Source organism: Ailuropoda melanoleuca, chromosome 16, assembly GCF_002007445.2.
Source record: "Ailuropoda melanoleuca isolate Jingjing chromosome 16, ASM200744v2, whole genome shotgun sequence".
In the NCBI taxonomy this organism is placed as follows: Eukaryota; Metazoa; Chordata; class Mammalia; order Carnivora; family Ursidae; genus Ailuropoda; species Ailuropoda melanoleuca.
In genome coordinates, this window is record NC_048233.1 from 76,477,957 (window position 1) to 76,494,621 (window position 16,665).

At 35.6% G+C, this 16,665-nt stretch overlaps 2 protein-coding genes across 2 annotated transcripts; both read left to right on the forward strand.

Annotated features, from left to right (window-relative positions):
• Positions 1 to 3,778: 3,778 nt before the first annotated feature.
• On the forward strand, positions 3,779 to 5,465 carry LOC109488624 (olfactory receptor 4A47). Its single transcript, XM_019793643.2, has one exon. It carries the CDS (start codon positions 3,998 to 4,000, stop codon positions 4,913 to 4,915), a length of 918 nt encoding a protein of 305 aa, XP_019649202.2. The 5' UTR covers positions 3,779 to 3,997; the 3' UTR covers positions 4,916 to 5,465.
• Positions 5,466 to 15,521: 10,056 nt separating this feature from the next.
• On the forward strand, positions 15,522 to 16,442 carry LOC117796756 (olfactory receptor 4A47-like). Its single transcript, XM_034646064.1, has one exon. It carries the CDS (start codon positions 15,528 to 15,530, stop codon positions 16,440 to 16,442), a length of 915 nt encoding a protein of 304 aa, XP_034501955.1. The 5' UTR covers positions 15,522 to 15,527.
• Positions 16,443 to 16,665: the final 223 nt, after the last annotated feature.

Sequence of the window (16,665 nt, forward strand, 5' to 3'; positions counted from 1 at the left end):
GATGTGTAAGTTCTTTATTCTGGATACTAACACATTATCAAATAAATCAATTGCAGATACTTTCTCTCATTGATACTTTCTCTCATCAATTGCAGATGCCTTTTCTCTCTGTTGATAGTGTCCTTTGATGTACAAAAGTTATTAAATTTGATAAAGTGTAATTTATGTATTTTTTTCTTTTCTTTCCTGTGGTTTTGGTGTCTTACCCAAGAAATCATTATCAAATCCAAAGTTATGAAGTTTTCTTCTAAGAGTTTCATAGTTCCAGGTGGTGGGTTAGGTCTCTGAACCACTTTGAGTCAATTTTTGTGTATGGTGTATGTTATTAAGGGTTCAGTTTCATTCTTTTGCATGTGGATATCCAGTTTCACAGTACTATTTTTTGAATCATCTGTCCCTTCCCAGTGAATGCTCTTGTCACCTACTGAAAATCAACTGAATACATAGGTAAAGGTTTATTTCTAGGATCTGTATTTTATTCCATTGTTGTGTCTGTCTTTATGCCAATATTACACTGTTTGGATTACCATAGCTGTGTAGTTAGTTTTAGAACCAGGAGGTCCTCCAACTGTTTGTTTGTTTCCCCAGGATGATTTTGGCTGCTTGGAGTGCCTTGGGTTTCCACCTGAATTTTAGGATGGATTTTTATTCTTCAAAAAGAAATTTTTTTATTTTGATAGAAATTCCATTAAATCTGTAGCTCACTTTAGGTAGCACTGACAACAACATGAACCATGTAAGTTCATGAATGTCTTTCCTCCCTTTTATTTGTGTCTTCTAGAATATCTTTTAGCAACTTTATGTAGTTTTTCAGTATAGAAGACTTCTGTCTCCTTGTTTGACCTCATTCTTAAGTATTTTGGTCTTTTTGATGCTCTAGGAAACAAAAATTTTCCTTAATCCTCTGTGGATTATTAATTGGAAGCACAGAAATTCAATATGTTTTCATGATTAAAAAAAGACCCCCACAAACCTCTCAACAAATTGGGTATAGAAGGGATGTACCTCAACATAATAAAGGCCATACATGACAGATCCACAACATCACACTCAGCAGGGAAAGGTTGAAAGCTTTCCCAGGATAATCAAGAAAAACCAGAGTACCCACGCTCACCACTCCATTTCACAATAGCAATGGAATAAAAGTCCCTGTGAAATTTTTAGCCTTTTCTACATATAGGTCATGCCATCAGTGAAGTGAGAACAAATTACTTAGAATGGTTGCTTAATTTTACTGCCTATATCAGTGCTTCTGTTGGTAGCTGCTATCTATCCTGTGGGTCAGCTTAATCATCACCTCTGAAGAAAGGCCTTCCCTTATACCCTTCTCCATAGCAGAATTCCCCGAGTACCCTGTTTGCTCTATTATTAGCCATAATGAAGATTATAATTAGTTTATCAAATCATCCCCTTATGCACTGTCTGACTCTGTTGTGAGAAAAGAAGGTTCCTGCAGGAAGGACCTTGTACGTGATTTTTCACCTGTCATTAATTGCTGTATCATCACTTATAACACATTTCCAGGCATTAAATAGGTTCTCCATATTAAAAAAAAATGCTAAAAAACAAAAACAAAACAAGAACTTACATAGACATTACATTTAAATTTGTGAATATTTAAAATATGTAACCACACTTTCTAGGCAGAGTAAATTGAGTAGGAAAAACTTACTTTGATAAGTGGAGAAATAAATGATAATATAATCTCTACCAGAACAAAATAGGCTGAAATTTTATTCTTGACTGGCAAAGGTCTGATAATGGCTTTAAAAGTATTTTTTTTTCTCCATTTTATATCTTTTAGCCCTTAACTATGTGATTTATTTTAGTATTATCTTTACATTTAGATGTACTTTCAAATTTTTGTGAAATTCCCAGGGAATACAATTAAGTAAGAATCAGTTTTGGACACTTTCCAACTCTAGGACTCCATGATAAATGCTATTAGAAGGGATGAAATATCTACTTATCTTTGACCCTGTAGGGAAGAAGATGCTATCTTCTTAAGGACTGATAAAATTTTCAGGAGGTCCTTCATAGGTTTAAATCATTACCTAAGAGAAAACATGAGTCTCTCTTAAAATTTCAAGTCAACTATTTTTGTCAAACCAATACCATAGAATAAGAAGGACGAATGAACTAAATGGTGTTTTCTGTTTAGAAATTAGTAGCAAAGTAGTTACTTGAGAAATCTGCCTGCGAAAGCACTAGTGGCTATCTCCTTGTGAAAGGATAGGATTTCCTCATCTTTTTGATATATTACCCTAACGTGATAAGCTTTGTTTTGCTGTGCGGTCTATGGAATTCCTATGAAGTAGTCTACAGTGCAAATAAAACCAAAATCTAAATAACCAGAAGACTCCATGGAGAAAATGGATAGACATTCAAATGAAATAAAATATATCCTCAAGTAACAATGCAGATTTTTGTCCTCTCTTGTCAAACTGGATGACAGAAGAATTCCAGGTCCCTGTAAATGAGTAAAAAGTATTCCTTCAGATTGTGGATATGACTACACAAGGTAAAATTAATAGTAAATAGTGGAAACCAGGCTTTGCTATTCTGTGACTATTTTTATCATGTAAAAATTAGATCATTTTGAGATAATGTGAACACTACTTCAAATAGAAGTTTTATCACTTAGGGTGACCTTGGGAAAAATAATTAGATGTTCAGAGTCTCAGTTTGTTCAACTGTGGATGGGGATTACAGTTCCTGTTACTGTAAATATGAAATGTGATTCATTAAATTGTGAGTGATTGGATTCCACTGTAGATGTTGTGAATGGTGCAATGATCAGATCAGAATCAGATTTAAAAAGGATCATTTGGGCTGCAGATTGGTGGAAGCAAGAGTGAAAGCGAAGGGACATTGCGGGTGTCTAGTGCAGTGGGCCAGAAAAGTGGGTAGGGGAGGGAAATGACGAAGTTTGTGATATATTTTAAAGGGGGTTAATAAGATTTGTTAAAGGTACCAATATGTGACACAGAGCAAGAAAGGCATGAAAGGCAGGGTGATATTTCCTGTCTGAGTAATGACTTGGAAGGTGGTACCTTTTAGTGAGGTGGGAAACACCTATATTTGTTGCTGAAAATTAAAAATTTAGTTTTGTAAGTTCTGAATTAATATCCAGTTGGAGATGTTCAGAGTTGGAGATGCTGCATATACGAAGTTTAAAAATTAAGGGAGAGACCCAACATTGGAATGGTTCCACATTTATTGGTCAGGAAAAGGGGGCATATCCAACCAAAGACCCTAAGAAAGAGGTCTCAGTGAGGGAATAGACAATCCAGGGCAGTGACCTTCCATTCCTAGTTTGATCCACTTACTTTGAACATGTCAATTACCTTAAATGGGTCTCAAGTATTTCACTTTTGTGACTTTGTAACCTGTGTACCTTTGCATGGAATTCCCGTGTCCTCTTGTCCTTCCACTTCTCCTTTAAAACTCAGGAAGCATTGCTTCCTCTAGGAAGCCTTCTTTGATTGCTGTTTGGTTGATACATTCCTACCCCTGACCTTTGCACTGTGTGACTATTTTTATATTGGCACGTTTTTCATTGATGATTATTTTGTATGCTATCACTGAATGTAGGAAACCATGACTTGTTCAACTTGGAAATCACATCTGTGACAAAAAGAGGCACTCTGGCCACAATCGTTTTTTTTTTTTTTAAGATTTTATTTATTTACTTGACAGAGAGAGAGAGAGAGACAGCCAGCGAGAGAGGGAACACAAACAGGGGGGAGTGAGAGAGGAAGAAGCAGGCTTCCAGCGCAGCAGGGAGCCTGATGCTGGGCTTGATCCCAGGACCATGGGATCATGCCCTGAGCCGAAGGCAGACCCTTAACTACTGAGCCACCCAGGCGCCCCTGTCCACAATCTTTTAATTGAATGAATCACTAAACGATTAATCTTATAATGCATTTAAAGGTTTTCTCCCTTGTTTTGTAGATCACCTGGTATTAATATGAGAACTCACTCCTATCCAGACTAGATGGACCCAAGAAACAATGTAACTTACTTTGTCCTCTTGGGCCTCACCCAGGATCCAAAGGAACAGAAGGTCCTTTTTGTTATGTTCTTGCTCTTCTATATTTTGACTGTGGTGGGAAACCTGCTCATTGTGGTGACTGTAACTGTCAGTAAGACCCTGGGCTCACCAATGTACTTGTTTCTTGCTAACTTATCTTTTATGGATGTCACTTATTCCTCTTGCATTTGCCCCAGATTGATTTCACACTTGTTGTTGGGGGAAAATACCATATCCTTCCAATCTTGTATGACTCAGTTATTCACAGAGCACTTTTTTGGTGGATCAGAGGTCTTTCTTCTGCTGGTGATGGCCTATGACCGCTATGTGGCCATCTGCAAGCCCTTGCATTATTTGGTGATCATGAGGCACTGGGTGTGTGTTGTGCTGCTGGTAGTGTCCTGGGTCGGAGGGTTTCTGCATTCAGTAATTCAAGTTAGCACTATTTATGGGCTCCCATTCTGTGGCCCCAATGTCATTGATCATTTTTCCTGTGACATGTACCCATTATTGCAATTGGTCTGTACTGACACATACATCATTGGCCTGTTAGTGTTGGCCAATGGAGGAGTGATCTGTAGTATTGTGTTTGTGCTCTTGCTAATTTCTTATGGTGTCATCTTGCACTGTCTAAAGAACCTTAGTCCAGAAGGGAGGCGGAAAGCCCTCCAGACCTGTGGTTCCCACATCACTGTGGTTGTCTTCTTCTTTGTTCCATGTATTTTCATGTATGTGAGACCTGCTAAGACCTTCCCCATTGACAAATCATTGAGTGTGTTTTTTACAGTCGTAACCACAATGCTGAACCCACTGATCTACACTCTGAGAAATTCTGAGATGTCAAATGCTATGAAGATGCTCTGGGGAAGAAATGTCACATGAAGTAGTAAATGAGTGCATCATCCATCATGACAAAAGCAATTTAACATTTTGCCAATCTCCTCAAATGTTAAAGTCCATTTTACTGTAAATGCATTTATGGTCAGAGTCAATAAATAATGTGCAATGAAACAGTCAATGAAATATATAGAGAGTTACATTAATTCATAATTAATTGCTGCATTTTTGTTACTTTTAGTCTCATTCATAATTTTATTTCTGGTCAGTTTCTTGCCTTTAATATTCATTTTTTTCATTGTTAAAATATTCTTGCTTTACAGACTATCTTCTGTATTTAATTTCTTTTCATATGAAATTTTTTGTGTACCCCTTTAGATATATTTGAGAATACAGTAGATAATAATAAATATTAAAAATTGAATCCTTACAAAGTGGAAATGGTGTGGAATGAATATCTTACCTGTCCCTCACCAGAGTCTCCCTGTTCTTCTATATGCATCATTATACTAAGATTGTTATTGTTTGTAAGATTGTTCAATTAATAATCTTTGGTAATAAAATATTATTTTCATGTTTGTGTTTGTGTCTTTGTGTCTGTGTATAACTTTTGCATTTACTACTCAGCCTCCTGAAGATTTTTCCATACCAGTCTACAGATATAACTCATTCTTAGTTTCCTCCTATTGCCTAAAACTTCTTTATAAAGATATAGGTAAATCAGTGTTTCCAGTCCTTGTCATGTTTTCCTGAATCTTTTTCTATGATATATAACTCTGAAGTGAAGTCTTTTTGACATTTTCTAAGTATGAGTTTTTAGCAGTGCAATTGTTAGATCAATTGGTAGGTGTATTTAAAATTGTTGGTGTTCACAGTTATTGCTCAAATGCCATCCATGAGTTTGTACCAGACTACGCTACTTCCCTCAGTTTGGAAAATACGTTTGTGCACATTCTCAACAACCAGTTCTTAAGGAATATTTTTGGTATTTGAGACTCAGATTGTTAAAGAAATTGTATTTCATTTGTCTACTTTAATTGAAATTCATTAAATATAATCAAATTTGTTTCATATTTTTAAAATGATTTGTATTTAACCTTTGTGAATTATCTTTTGTGAATTATCTATTATTGACTTTTACCTGTTTTGATTGTTGAATTCTTCCATATGAATTTTTATTATTTAATCATACAGTAACAAGTAATCCCTTTCACCATTGTGTGAGTATTATTTTTCTAGCCTAGGATTTAGTTTGGATGTTTTTATATTATGCAGAATATTTTTGGCCATGTAGAAATATTTTTACATATACATAGTCAAATCTATTAATACTTTCTTTGACTTTTGTATCTTGCTCAGAAAGACTTCCCTTGTTCAATGTTAGAAAATATTCTTCCACATGCTTTCCAACGTTTAATTGTTTAATTGTTTTGTGGTTTTATATTTTATGTTAAATTTTTGATCCATCTATACTTTGATGTAAGGACTTAATTAAGGATTAAATTTTATTTATTTTTCTATGTGGGCAATTGTAGAAATGTGTACTTATTTCCCCCCACTTCTTTGACATCCTAAGTTTATATTCTAAAATACAGCATATGCTTGGATCAAATTCAGGCCTCTGTTATTTTCCATTTATTTTTAATTTTTTGTTCATCAAAGTGTCTATTCATCAGACACTTTGATATCTGATAAGCCAAGTACTTCTTACTATTCCTTATCAGAACTGTCTATTCTTTCATATTTATGTTTGAAAATAAAATTTTAATAGGCTACTCTAGTAAAAAACTATGTTTAGTTAATATTTTCAGTATGATTTGATTTAGGAAGAGTTAATATCTTTAGAGAATTGAGAATTCTTATCCAAAAATCGGGTAGGCTTTTTCACCTAACAAACTTTCTTTGATGTTCATATATAGCCAGTATCTTTCTTTGTAAATTTAGTCTTTTTGAGTAAATTTATGTTGTTTTGCAAATACAATCTACTTTTCAAGTGTCTGTCCTTCCAATGTAGAAATTCTGCCTTTTTCCACTTCTATTTTTATTATTATTTTTTAAATTATGTCAAGTTAGCCACCATACAGTACATCATTAGTTTTTGATGTAGTGTTCCATGATTCATCAGTTGCATGTAACACCCAGTGCTCATCACAACATGTGCCTTCCTTAATACCCATCACCTGGCTACCCCATCCCCTCACCTCCCTCCCCTCTGAAACACTCAGGGTGTTTCCCCAGATCCATAGTCTCTCTTGGTTTGCCTCCCTCTCTGGTTTCCCCCCCTTCAGTTTTCCCTTCCTTCCCCTATTATCCTCCATGCTAGTCCTTATGTTCCACATATGAGTGAAACCATATGATAATTGTCTTTCTCTGCTTGACTTATTTCACTTAGCATAATCCCCTCCAGTTCCATCCATGTCGATGCAAATGGTGGGTATTCTTCCTTTCTGATGGCTGAGTAATATTCCATTGTATATATGAACCATTTCATATTTATCCATTCATCTGTTGAAGGGCATCTCGGCTCCTTCCACAGTTTGGCTATTGTGGACAATGCTGCTATGAACATTGAGGTGCATGTGCCCCTTTTTTCACTACATCTGTATCTTTGGGATAAATACCTAGTATATTAAGGTATTATTGACTAATTGAAATTGTATATATTTAAGATGCAATATGTGAGGATTTGATATATATAGTCATTGTGAAGTGGTTACTGCAATCAAGTAATGAGAACATCTATTACCTCACATAATTTTTCTTTATTGTAAGACCACTTAAGATGTACTTTTAGCAAATTTCAAGTAAACAATATAGTATTATTAAGTAGAGCCACCATGCTGTATATTAGATCCTTAGAACTTATTCATCTTTTTTTAAAGATTGTATTTATTTATTTGATAGAGAGTGTGAGTTCGAGAGAGAAGTAGAGACCATGAGCGGGGGCGGGTAGGGGCAGAGTGAAAGGGAGAGGGAGAAGCAGACTTCATACTGAGCAGGGAGCCGGATGTGGGGCTTGATCCTAGGACCCTGGGATTATGACCTGAGCCAAAGGCAGATGCTTAGCCAACTGAGCCATGAAGTTACCTCAGAACTTCATTCCTCTTATAACTGAAAGTTTGTAGTTTTTGAACATTTCTCCAACATCCAGTCCCTGGCAATCATCATTCTTGTCTCTTCTCCTATGAATTTGACTTTTTTTTTTTGCTTCCACATAAGAATGAGATCATGTAGTATTTGCCTTTATTAAACTTTTTTTTTAAAGATTTTATTTATTTATTTGACAGAGATAGAGACAGCCAGCGAGAGAGGGAACGCAAGCAGGGGGAGTGGGAGAGGAAGAAGCAGGCTCATAGCAGAGGAGCCTGATGTGGGGCTCGATCCCATAACTCCGGGATCACGCCCTGAGCCGAAGGCAGACGCTTAACCACTGTGCCACCCAGGCGCCCCAATATTTGCCTTTATTTATCTGGCTTATTTCACATAATGTCCTCCAGATTCATCCATGTCTCAAAAAGCAAATAGTTGAATAATATTCCATTGTTTACACATGCCCCATTTCTTTGTCCATTCATCCATCAGTAGACAGGTTGTTTTTGTATCTTGGCTACTGTGAATAATACTTCAATGAACTTGTTGGTGCAGATATCTCTTCAAAATACTGATATCATTTCCTTTGGATATATACCTAGATGTAGGATTGCTGTATCATAGGATAGTTTTACTTTTAACTATTTTAGGAATTTCCATACTGTTTTTCATAGTGGTCACAGAAGTTTACATTCCCACCAACAGCATACAAGGGTTTCAACTTTTCTACATCCTCACTAACATGCTTCTCTTATAAGGGCATTCATTTCATTTATGAGGGCTCTGCCCTCATGATCTAATCACCTCCCAAAGGCATACCTCCTAATACCATTACATCGAACATTAGGATTTGAAAATATGAATTTTGGGGACTGCAAACATTCAAACAATAGCTCAGGTCCAATTTCATTCTTTTGCTTATTGATATCCAGGGATTATTTCTATTTCTATTCTAACAGTCTACATACCTGTTTTTATGTTGGAACCATACCCTTTCGATTACTCTAATTTTGTAATGTATTTTGTGATGTTGCTAGCTTTTTTGGTTTTCAAGATTGTTTTGACTATTTGGGGTCTTTAATGGTTCCATATGAATTTTATTTTTTTTTTCAATTTCTGTGAAAAATGCCGTTGGAGTTTTGATAAGGATTGTATTGAATCTGTAGATTACTTTGGATAGTATGGAAATTTTAACAACTTTATTCTTTTAATACATGAACACAGGATATCTTTCACTTTATTCATATCTTTAATTTCTTTCATCAATGTCATATAATTTTAAGGGTGTGAATCTTTTACTTCCTTGGTTGAATTTGTTCCTAGGTATTTTATTCTTTTTTTTTTACATAAAACCAAAAATATCCAGAAAAGTTTATTTTTTACTGTTTTCTATACAATTATGTCAACACAGGTAAAATTTCAAAGATATAATCTGTCTGGTATTTTTATCAATTGCCAGTCACTAGTATTTTTTTCTTTTTTATGGCACTGTAAATGAGATTATTTTCTTAATTTCTTTTTTGGATAGTTTGTTGTTGGTATGTATAAATGCAACTGGTTTTTGTATGTTGATTTTGTGTTTTGGAAGTTTTTTAAATTAATTCTAACAGTTTTTGGTGGAGACTAGGGTTATTTATATATAAGATCATGTCTGGTATGTAGTATTTTAAATCTGGCTTTTTTCTTTTACTATAATGCATTTGAGACTTATGGATATTATGTTTATCAATAGTTCATTCATTTTTATTGCTGAATACTGTTCTGTCCTATGGATATGTGACAGTTTATTTATCCCTTTTTCAATTAAGAGACATTTTGGTTGTTTCCAGATATTTGCAATTATGAGCAAAACTATTATAAATACTCACATATAGGTTTTTGCATGAACATATGTTCCCATCACAATTGGATGAATTCCTAAGAGTGGAAGAGACGGATTTTATGGTAGGTGTATGATTTCATAAAACACTCTTAAACTGTTTTCGAAAGTGTAGCATATTACTAGCAGCAAATGACATTTCTAGGTTTTCTCTATCACTGTCAGAAATTAGTATTGTCAAGTTTTTAATTTTGCCCTTTGAATAGGCCAGTAGTGATATCTTGTTGTGTTTTAATTTGCATTTCCCAAATAGCTAATGATGAACATTTTTAATGTGCTTTTATGCCATTTATGTATCTTCTCTGGAGAAATGGCTATTCAGTTCCTCTGACCATTGTATACGGAGTTGTTTATTATTATTGAAATTTGAGAATTCTTTATGTATTTTGAAAACAAGTCCTTTATCGGATATATAATTTACAAATATTCTTTCACAGCCTATGTCTTATCTTTTCATTTTCTTTAAAATATCCTCTAAAGAGCAGAATTTCTGTGTTATGGAGTCCAATATATCATTTTTAAAATTGATTATGCTTTTATTGTTATACCTAGGCAATCTTTGCCTAATTCAAGATCACGAAAATCTTCTCTGATGTTCTCATTGAGAAGTTTTATAGTTTCAGGTTTAACATTTAGCTCTGTGAGCCATTTTGGATTAACTTTCATTTATAGCTTAAAGTGTTAATCAAAGTTCACACTTTGCAAATATCATTTTATTGCAGCATCATTTCTCCATTGAATTGCCTCTACACATTTATCATGTCATTAAATATGAGGGTCTGTCTCTAGCTATTCAATTTCATTGACCTACATATGAACCCTTTCTCCAATACTATATATGAAGTCTAGAAAGCAGGTAGTCTAAGTTCTTGAACTTGTTCTTTTCAAAATTAAATTTAGCTATTCTATTTTACCTTTCTTTTTTTAAAAAAAGATTTTATTTACTTATTTGTCAGAGAGAGAGAGCAAGAGAGAGCACAGGCAGGGGGAGCTGCAGGCAGGGGGAGAAGCAGGCTCCCCACTGAGCAAGAAGCCTGATGTGGGACTTGATCCCAGGACCCTGAGATCATTATCTGAGCCAAAGGTAGACGCTTAACTGAGCCAAACAGGAGTTCCATTATTTTACTTTTATAAATAAAATTTTGAATCAACTTCTTTTTACACACACAAAAAAACTTAGTGGGGTTTTGTTGAGAGTTTCATTGAATCTATAGATCATTTTGAGGAGATGGGAGATTTTAGCAGTGATGAGCCTTCCAATTCCTGACTGTGGTATATCTCTCCACATATTTCATTTTCATTTGACATTTTTCATTAGTATTTTGTAGTTTAAGCATATCACAGCATATATTTATGCATTTTGTGCCTAAGGATTTCATGACTTATATTGTTCGTTTAAATGTCACATTTAAACATTTCAATTTCAGGTTGTTTTTTGTTAGTTTATAGGTACCTGATTAATTTTTTTGACCATTTATGTATCCCATGACCTTACAAAACTCACTAATTAATTCCAGTAACTGTTTTTGTAGATTCTTTGAGATTTTCTAGGTATGAAGCTATTTTGTCTGTGAATAGGGAAATTTTAAAAGTTTGGTCTGATGATTGTTCTTGGGATGTTCTTGTTTCTTTCTGGTGTAAGGGTTATGCTGGGTGCATAAAATGAGTCAGGAAGTATTTTAATTTCCCCTTACTCCTGAACATGTTTCTGTAAGGTTGGTACTATGTTTTAATTTTTATACAGGATCATTGATAAAGTTGTATGGGAGTGAAATTTTTATTTTGGGAGGGGAAAGATTTTAAAGAATTAACTTATTTAATAGTATTAGATTATTCCAGTTTTAAAAATTATTATTATTTTTTAAGTAATCTCTGCAGCCAACATGAGGCTTGAACTCATGACCCTGAGATCAAGAGTCAGATGCTCCACTCACTGAGCCAGCCAGGCACCCAGATTATTCCAGTTTTTAATTATTTTTCTGTGTCTCTTTAGAAAGTTTTAAGGGTTCCATTTTCTTAGATGGCATATATCCTGCCACAAATTCATTTATGATGCTCTTTTATTATCATTTACAGATCAGTACAATGGAGTGATGGAGCTCTCTTCATTCTTGATTCTTATCCTTTGTTCTTTTTCTTACTTTTTCTTAATCCATTTTGCTAAGAACTTACCAGTGTATATATTTTCTCTATTCTATTTTGTATCCTAATTTCTATTCGATTAATTTCTTTTTCCATGGTTTCTGTCTTTTGTTTAATATTTCCATTCTACAATGTTCTCTGGGTTTATTTTGTTTTTGCTTTTTTCAGATTCTTAGGATGGAGGCTTACTTCATTTCATGTAATGTCTCTTGGTTCCTAATACTTTTATTTACAGCTATATATTTCTTTCTAAGCACTCCTTTAACTGCACCCAGTACACACACACACACACACACACACACACACACACACACACACACACCCCTCTCTTTAACTTTCTGTTGAAACTTTATTTTAAAAACTATTCGCTGAGATGTCTGGGTGACTCAGCTGGTTAAGCATCTGCCTTTGGCTCAGGTCATGATCTCAGAGTCCTGGGATCTAGTCCCTCATCGGGACCCTTGCTCAATGGGGAGCCTGCTTCTCCCTCTGCCTGCCTCTCCCCTGCTTGTGCAGTCTCTCTCTCTCTCTCTGTCTGGCAAATAAATAAATAAATAAAATCTTTAAAAAAAAATAAAAACTATTCCCTGATATTTCTTCTTTAATCCATGGTAATTTAAATTTATGTTGTTTAATTTGTAAATAATTGGGAAACTGTTATATTTATGTTGAATTCCATTATATATGTTCTGTATGATTTAAGTCCTTTGAAATGCATTGCAACTTGTTTTCTGGCCAATTGTAGTGTCTATTTTGGTAAACATTCTCTGAGCACTCTGAGATAAGTGGAATCATTCCACAGTGTTTCCTCCCTCCCCACTCCCGTACTAACACAGGTTCTATTAACTTGTCTGCGTGCCCCTATGTAACCAACTCAAGACTCTGCCCCGTAGGGGAGAATCTTGCTTTATCTACATTTGAGACAACTTTTTAATGGGTTGTACAAAATTTGTTTTCATGATGTTCTGAAAGTCAGTTCAGGTGTCTGTGTGCAAAGACATAGCTTAAACCTAACTGGAACAGCTATGCCTATTTTGAAAGTCATGCTTGAAAGAAGAGAGTTTTTACATATTTTATTTTTGTCCATATTGGATGTTTCTCTTTTGGTGATTCAATTTCAAGTTGTTCTTTTGTGATTTCCCCCCAAGAGGAAAAGTTTCTCGAGTCCTGTTGTACATGGTGATTATCCTGGTGGTATCTCTGGAGATGTAGGTCTACCCTCAAAATTATGACAAAGGTCCCAATGAATTTAATTAGGGAAGAATCACTCTTGGAGATGTACCAGTTGAATTACTCAACAATCTGTGTTGTAGTTCAAAAGCAGATGAAGTGTTTACACACCTTTGTCTTGATCTAGGAGAGTGTTCAGGTCAGTGTTCAATGACAGGCTTTTTCAGGAATTGAAATGAAGGACTCAGAACATAATGAAGTATGTATATGAAATTATTCGCCGTACAGGGAATCCAAAGTTTAAGTATGTTTTGTGAAGATAGACCAGTATAATTGACCACATAACCACATAACCTTTTCTAACAATTCACGACTTTCTCTCCCACTAAGTTGACTTCTTTTTTAAGATTAAAAAAAATTATTTGAGAGAGAGTAAGAGAGAGAGAGAGAGAGAGAGAGAGAGCATGAGCAGGGGGAAGGGGCAGAAGCAGAGGGAAAAGCAAACCTCCTTCCCACTGAGCTGGGAGCCCTATGGGGGACTCAATCCCAGGACCCTGGGATCATGACCTGAGCCGAAGGCAGACATGCAGTGACTGAGCCACCCAGGTGCCCAGTTGACACTTTCTTTCTTTTTTTTTTTTAACCTCAAAATGTTGGTTTAACATTCATTTGTTATTGTGACAAATTCTGCCAACAATGAAGATTTTGGGTCTCTTTGTTCACAGCCAATATTCAGACTTGTTGAGATTAGGGGGCCTTTGTATTCATTTTGAAAATCCCAGCAATTTAAGCGGTGACCTTTTTCTGAAGACGGAAATGAGTAAGACTTTCTGCCAGCATGGAAAGCATTGTTCACATGGAGACAGTTCAAGGTCCAGTGATGGTGCATGTGTTTTCTTGGTCTGTGTGCAGAGAGATGGCATCAGTGCTCAAAGGAGAAGGGAGAAGTGACAGCAACCCTGGATTGAATTGTGTTTCAGTATGCAGGTAACTCAGGAAGTGTAATTAGATGTAAGATTCCAACGTAGACTCATTTTACATGTTGGTGATGTTGGAATTCACAGTCTTTTAAAAGTTCTCCTGTGTGAATCTGATAATCAGCCATATGAGGGGTTCTTTATGGTTACTAGAATATATGGGAATTAGCTCAGTTCTGTAATACTCTTTTTGGCTATTTTCATACATAAAGATATAGAATAAATATACTTTCTCTAACATCAGTGTTTTAGAAACTGATTTCAGGTTTAGGGATAATTTATTGGGCAGATACTTCTAACTCTACAGATGGTTTCAATTGATAAAGTTCTCTGAGCATTGTTTGCTGATCTGTGAAAGTTTATAGAGGATGGTGTAGCATCCACAAACTTGAATGAGTGATTTTGAAGAAGCCAAGTTCACACTTTCATAATCAAGCTCTTACTTCAGTTCCTATGATTTTGTTCACAGGTGAGTTTAAGCATCACAGCATATGTATGTTGGCTATTCCTATAAATGCTTCTTTATATGATTTACCCACTTGCCATTGGTTTCTTTATCTTCTGTATTTTGTTTTCTTAGAGCTCTGTGTCTATTTTGATATTAACTCTGTGTATGTCCTCTGAAGTGTAAATCTTTCCCCCCATCTACTTTTATCTATTGATGTCATGGCATCTTTTTGAAGTCCTTGAGATGTTTTGATATTGTAAAATATATCAATTTCATTTATTAGTTAAGAGGATTCTAGAAGTTAGAAAGTCATCTCTTTCATTAACTGGGAAGTAAATATAAATCTTGTTTTAGGTTTTCATTAACCTTAATCCATTTAAATTTTTATAAGAAGAATTCACTATATGTATAATTTTACTAGCTTTCAGTTGGAAAGCTGGTTGTGGCATCCCATTTATTTATTTATGTGTCCTTTTCCCTCAATGTCTTTAATGACTTATCTCTTCCTTAGTCTGCAAGACTGCTGAGGTTGGAGAGAATGCTTTAATCAGCCTTGTATTCTTGTGATTTCTGAAAGTCCTGGAACATAAAAAACTATAATGCCTATTTGTTGAAAGAAAAAAACTAATTGTGTTAAGAGTTCAGGAAGTCGGGGGCGCCTGGGTGGCTCAGTCGTTAAGTGTCTGCCTTCGGCTCAGGGCGTGATCCTGCCATTCTGGGATCGAGCCCCACATCAGGCTCCTCCACTATGAGCCTGCTTCTTCCTCTCCCACTCGCCCTGCTTGTGTTCCCTCTCTTGCTCGCTGGCTGTCNTGCTCTCTGGCTGTCTCTCTCTGTCAAATAAATAAATAAAGTCTTAAAAAAAATAAAGAGTTCAGGAAGTCAGTAGTAATCATTATATTTATACTAATTTTGTCTTGAACTGTGAAATAAGAACAGGCAAAAGAACATATGGAACTCAGGAACAATGTGACTGAGTTTGTCCTCTCGGGGCTCACCCAGAGCCTCCACGGTCAGAAAATATTATTTGTTGTGTTCTTGATCATCTACATCGTGACAATGGTGGGCAACCTACTCATTGTGGTGACTGTGGTGGTCAGCCCAACCCTGGATGCCCCTATGTACTTCTTCCTCGGTTACTTATCATTTATGGATGCTGTGTATTCAACTACAGTTACTCCAAATATGATTATAGACTTACTCTATGAGAAGAAAACCATTTCCTTCCAAGCTTGCATGTCCCAGCTCTTTATAGGGCACTTATTTGGTGGTGCTGAGATTTTACTTCTGGTGGTCATGGCCTATGACCGCTATGTGGCCATCTGCAAACCCTTGCATTATTTGACGATCATGAATCAATGGGTGTGTGTCCTGTTGCTGCTGTTGGCCTGGGTTGGAGGTTTTTTGCATGCTGTAGTTCAACTTCTCTTTGTTTACAACCTTCCCTTCTGTGGTCCCAACATCATTGACCACTTCATCTGTGACATGTACCCATTATTAAAACTTGCCTGCACTGACACCTACGTTATTGGCCTCACTGTGGTTGCCAATGATGGCGCAATCTGTGTGGTCATCTTTACAGTCTTACTCATTTCCTATGGAGTCATTCTGCACTCCCTGAAGACCCATAGTCAGGAAGGGAGGCACAAAGCCTTATCCACCTGTGGCTCCCACATTACAGTGGTGGTCCTCTTCTTTGTCCCCTGCATTTTTATGTATGTGAGACCTCCTTCCACCTTACCCATTGATAAATCCTTGACTGTGTTTTACACAGTTATCACCCCTATGCTAAACCCTCTAATCTATACTCTGAGAAATGGAGAGATGAAAAATGCCATGAAAAAGCTGACCAGAAGAAGAAAGTGAGGCCAAAAAGAAATGTGTCACCTCTTTTCAATGAAGAGTTGCTCCATCCAGGAAAGGATTATTTATTTGTAACGTATTTCTCCTCAGGTTTAATGAACTTGTGTATGATGAAACATTGCATTTGAGATGTAAATACTACAATGGTTAAGATAGATTTCTAAGATTTTCATAAATTGTTAGTAAAATAGATGTGTAGCTTTTTGGTATAAAATGTCTTTGTTGA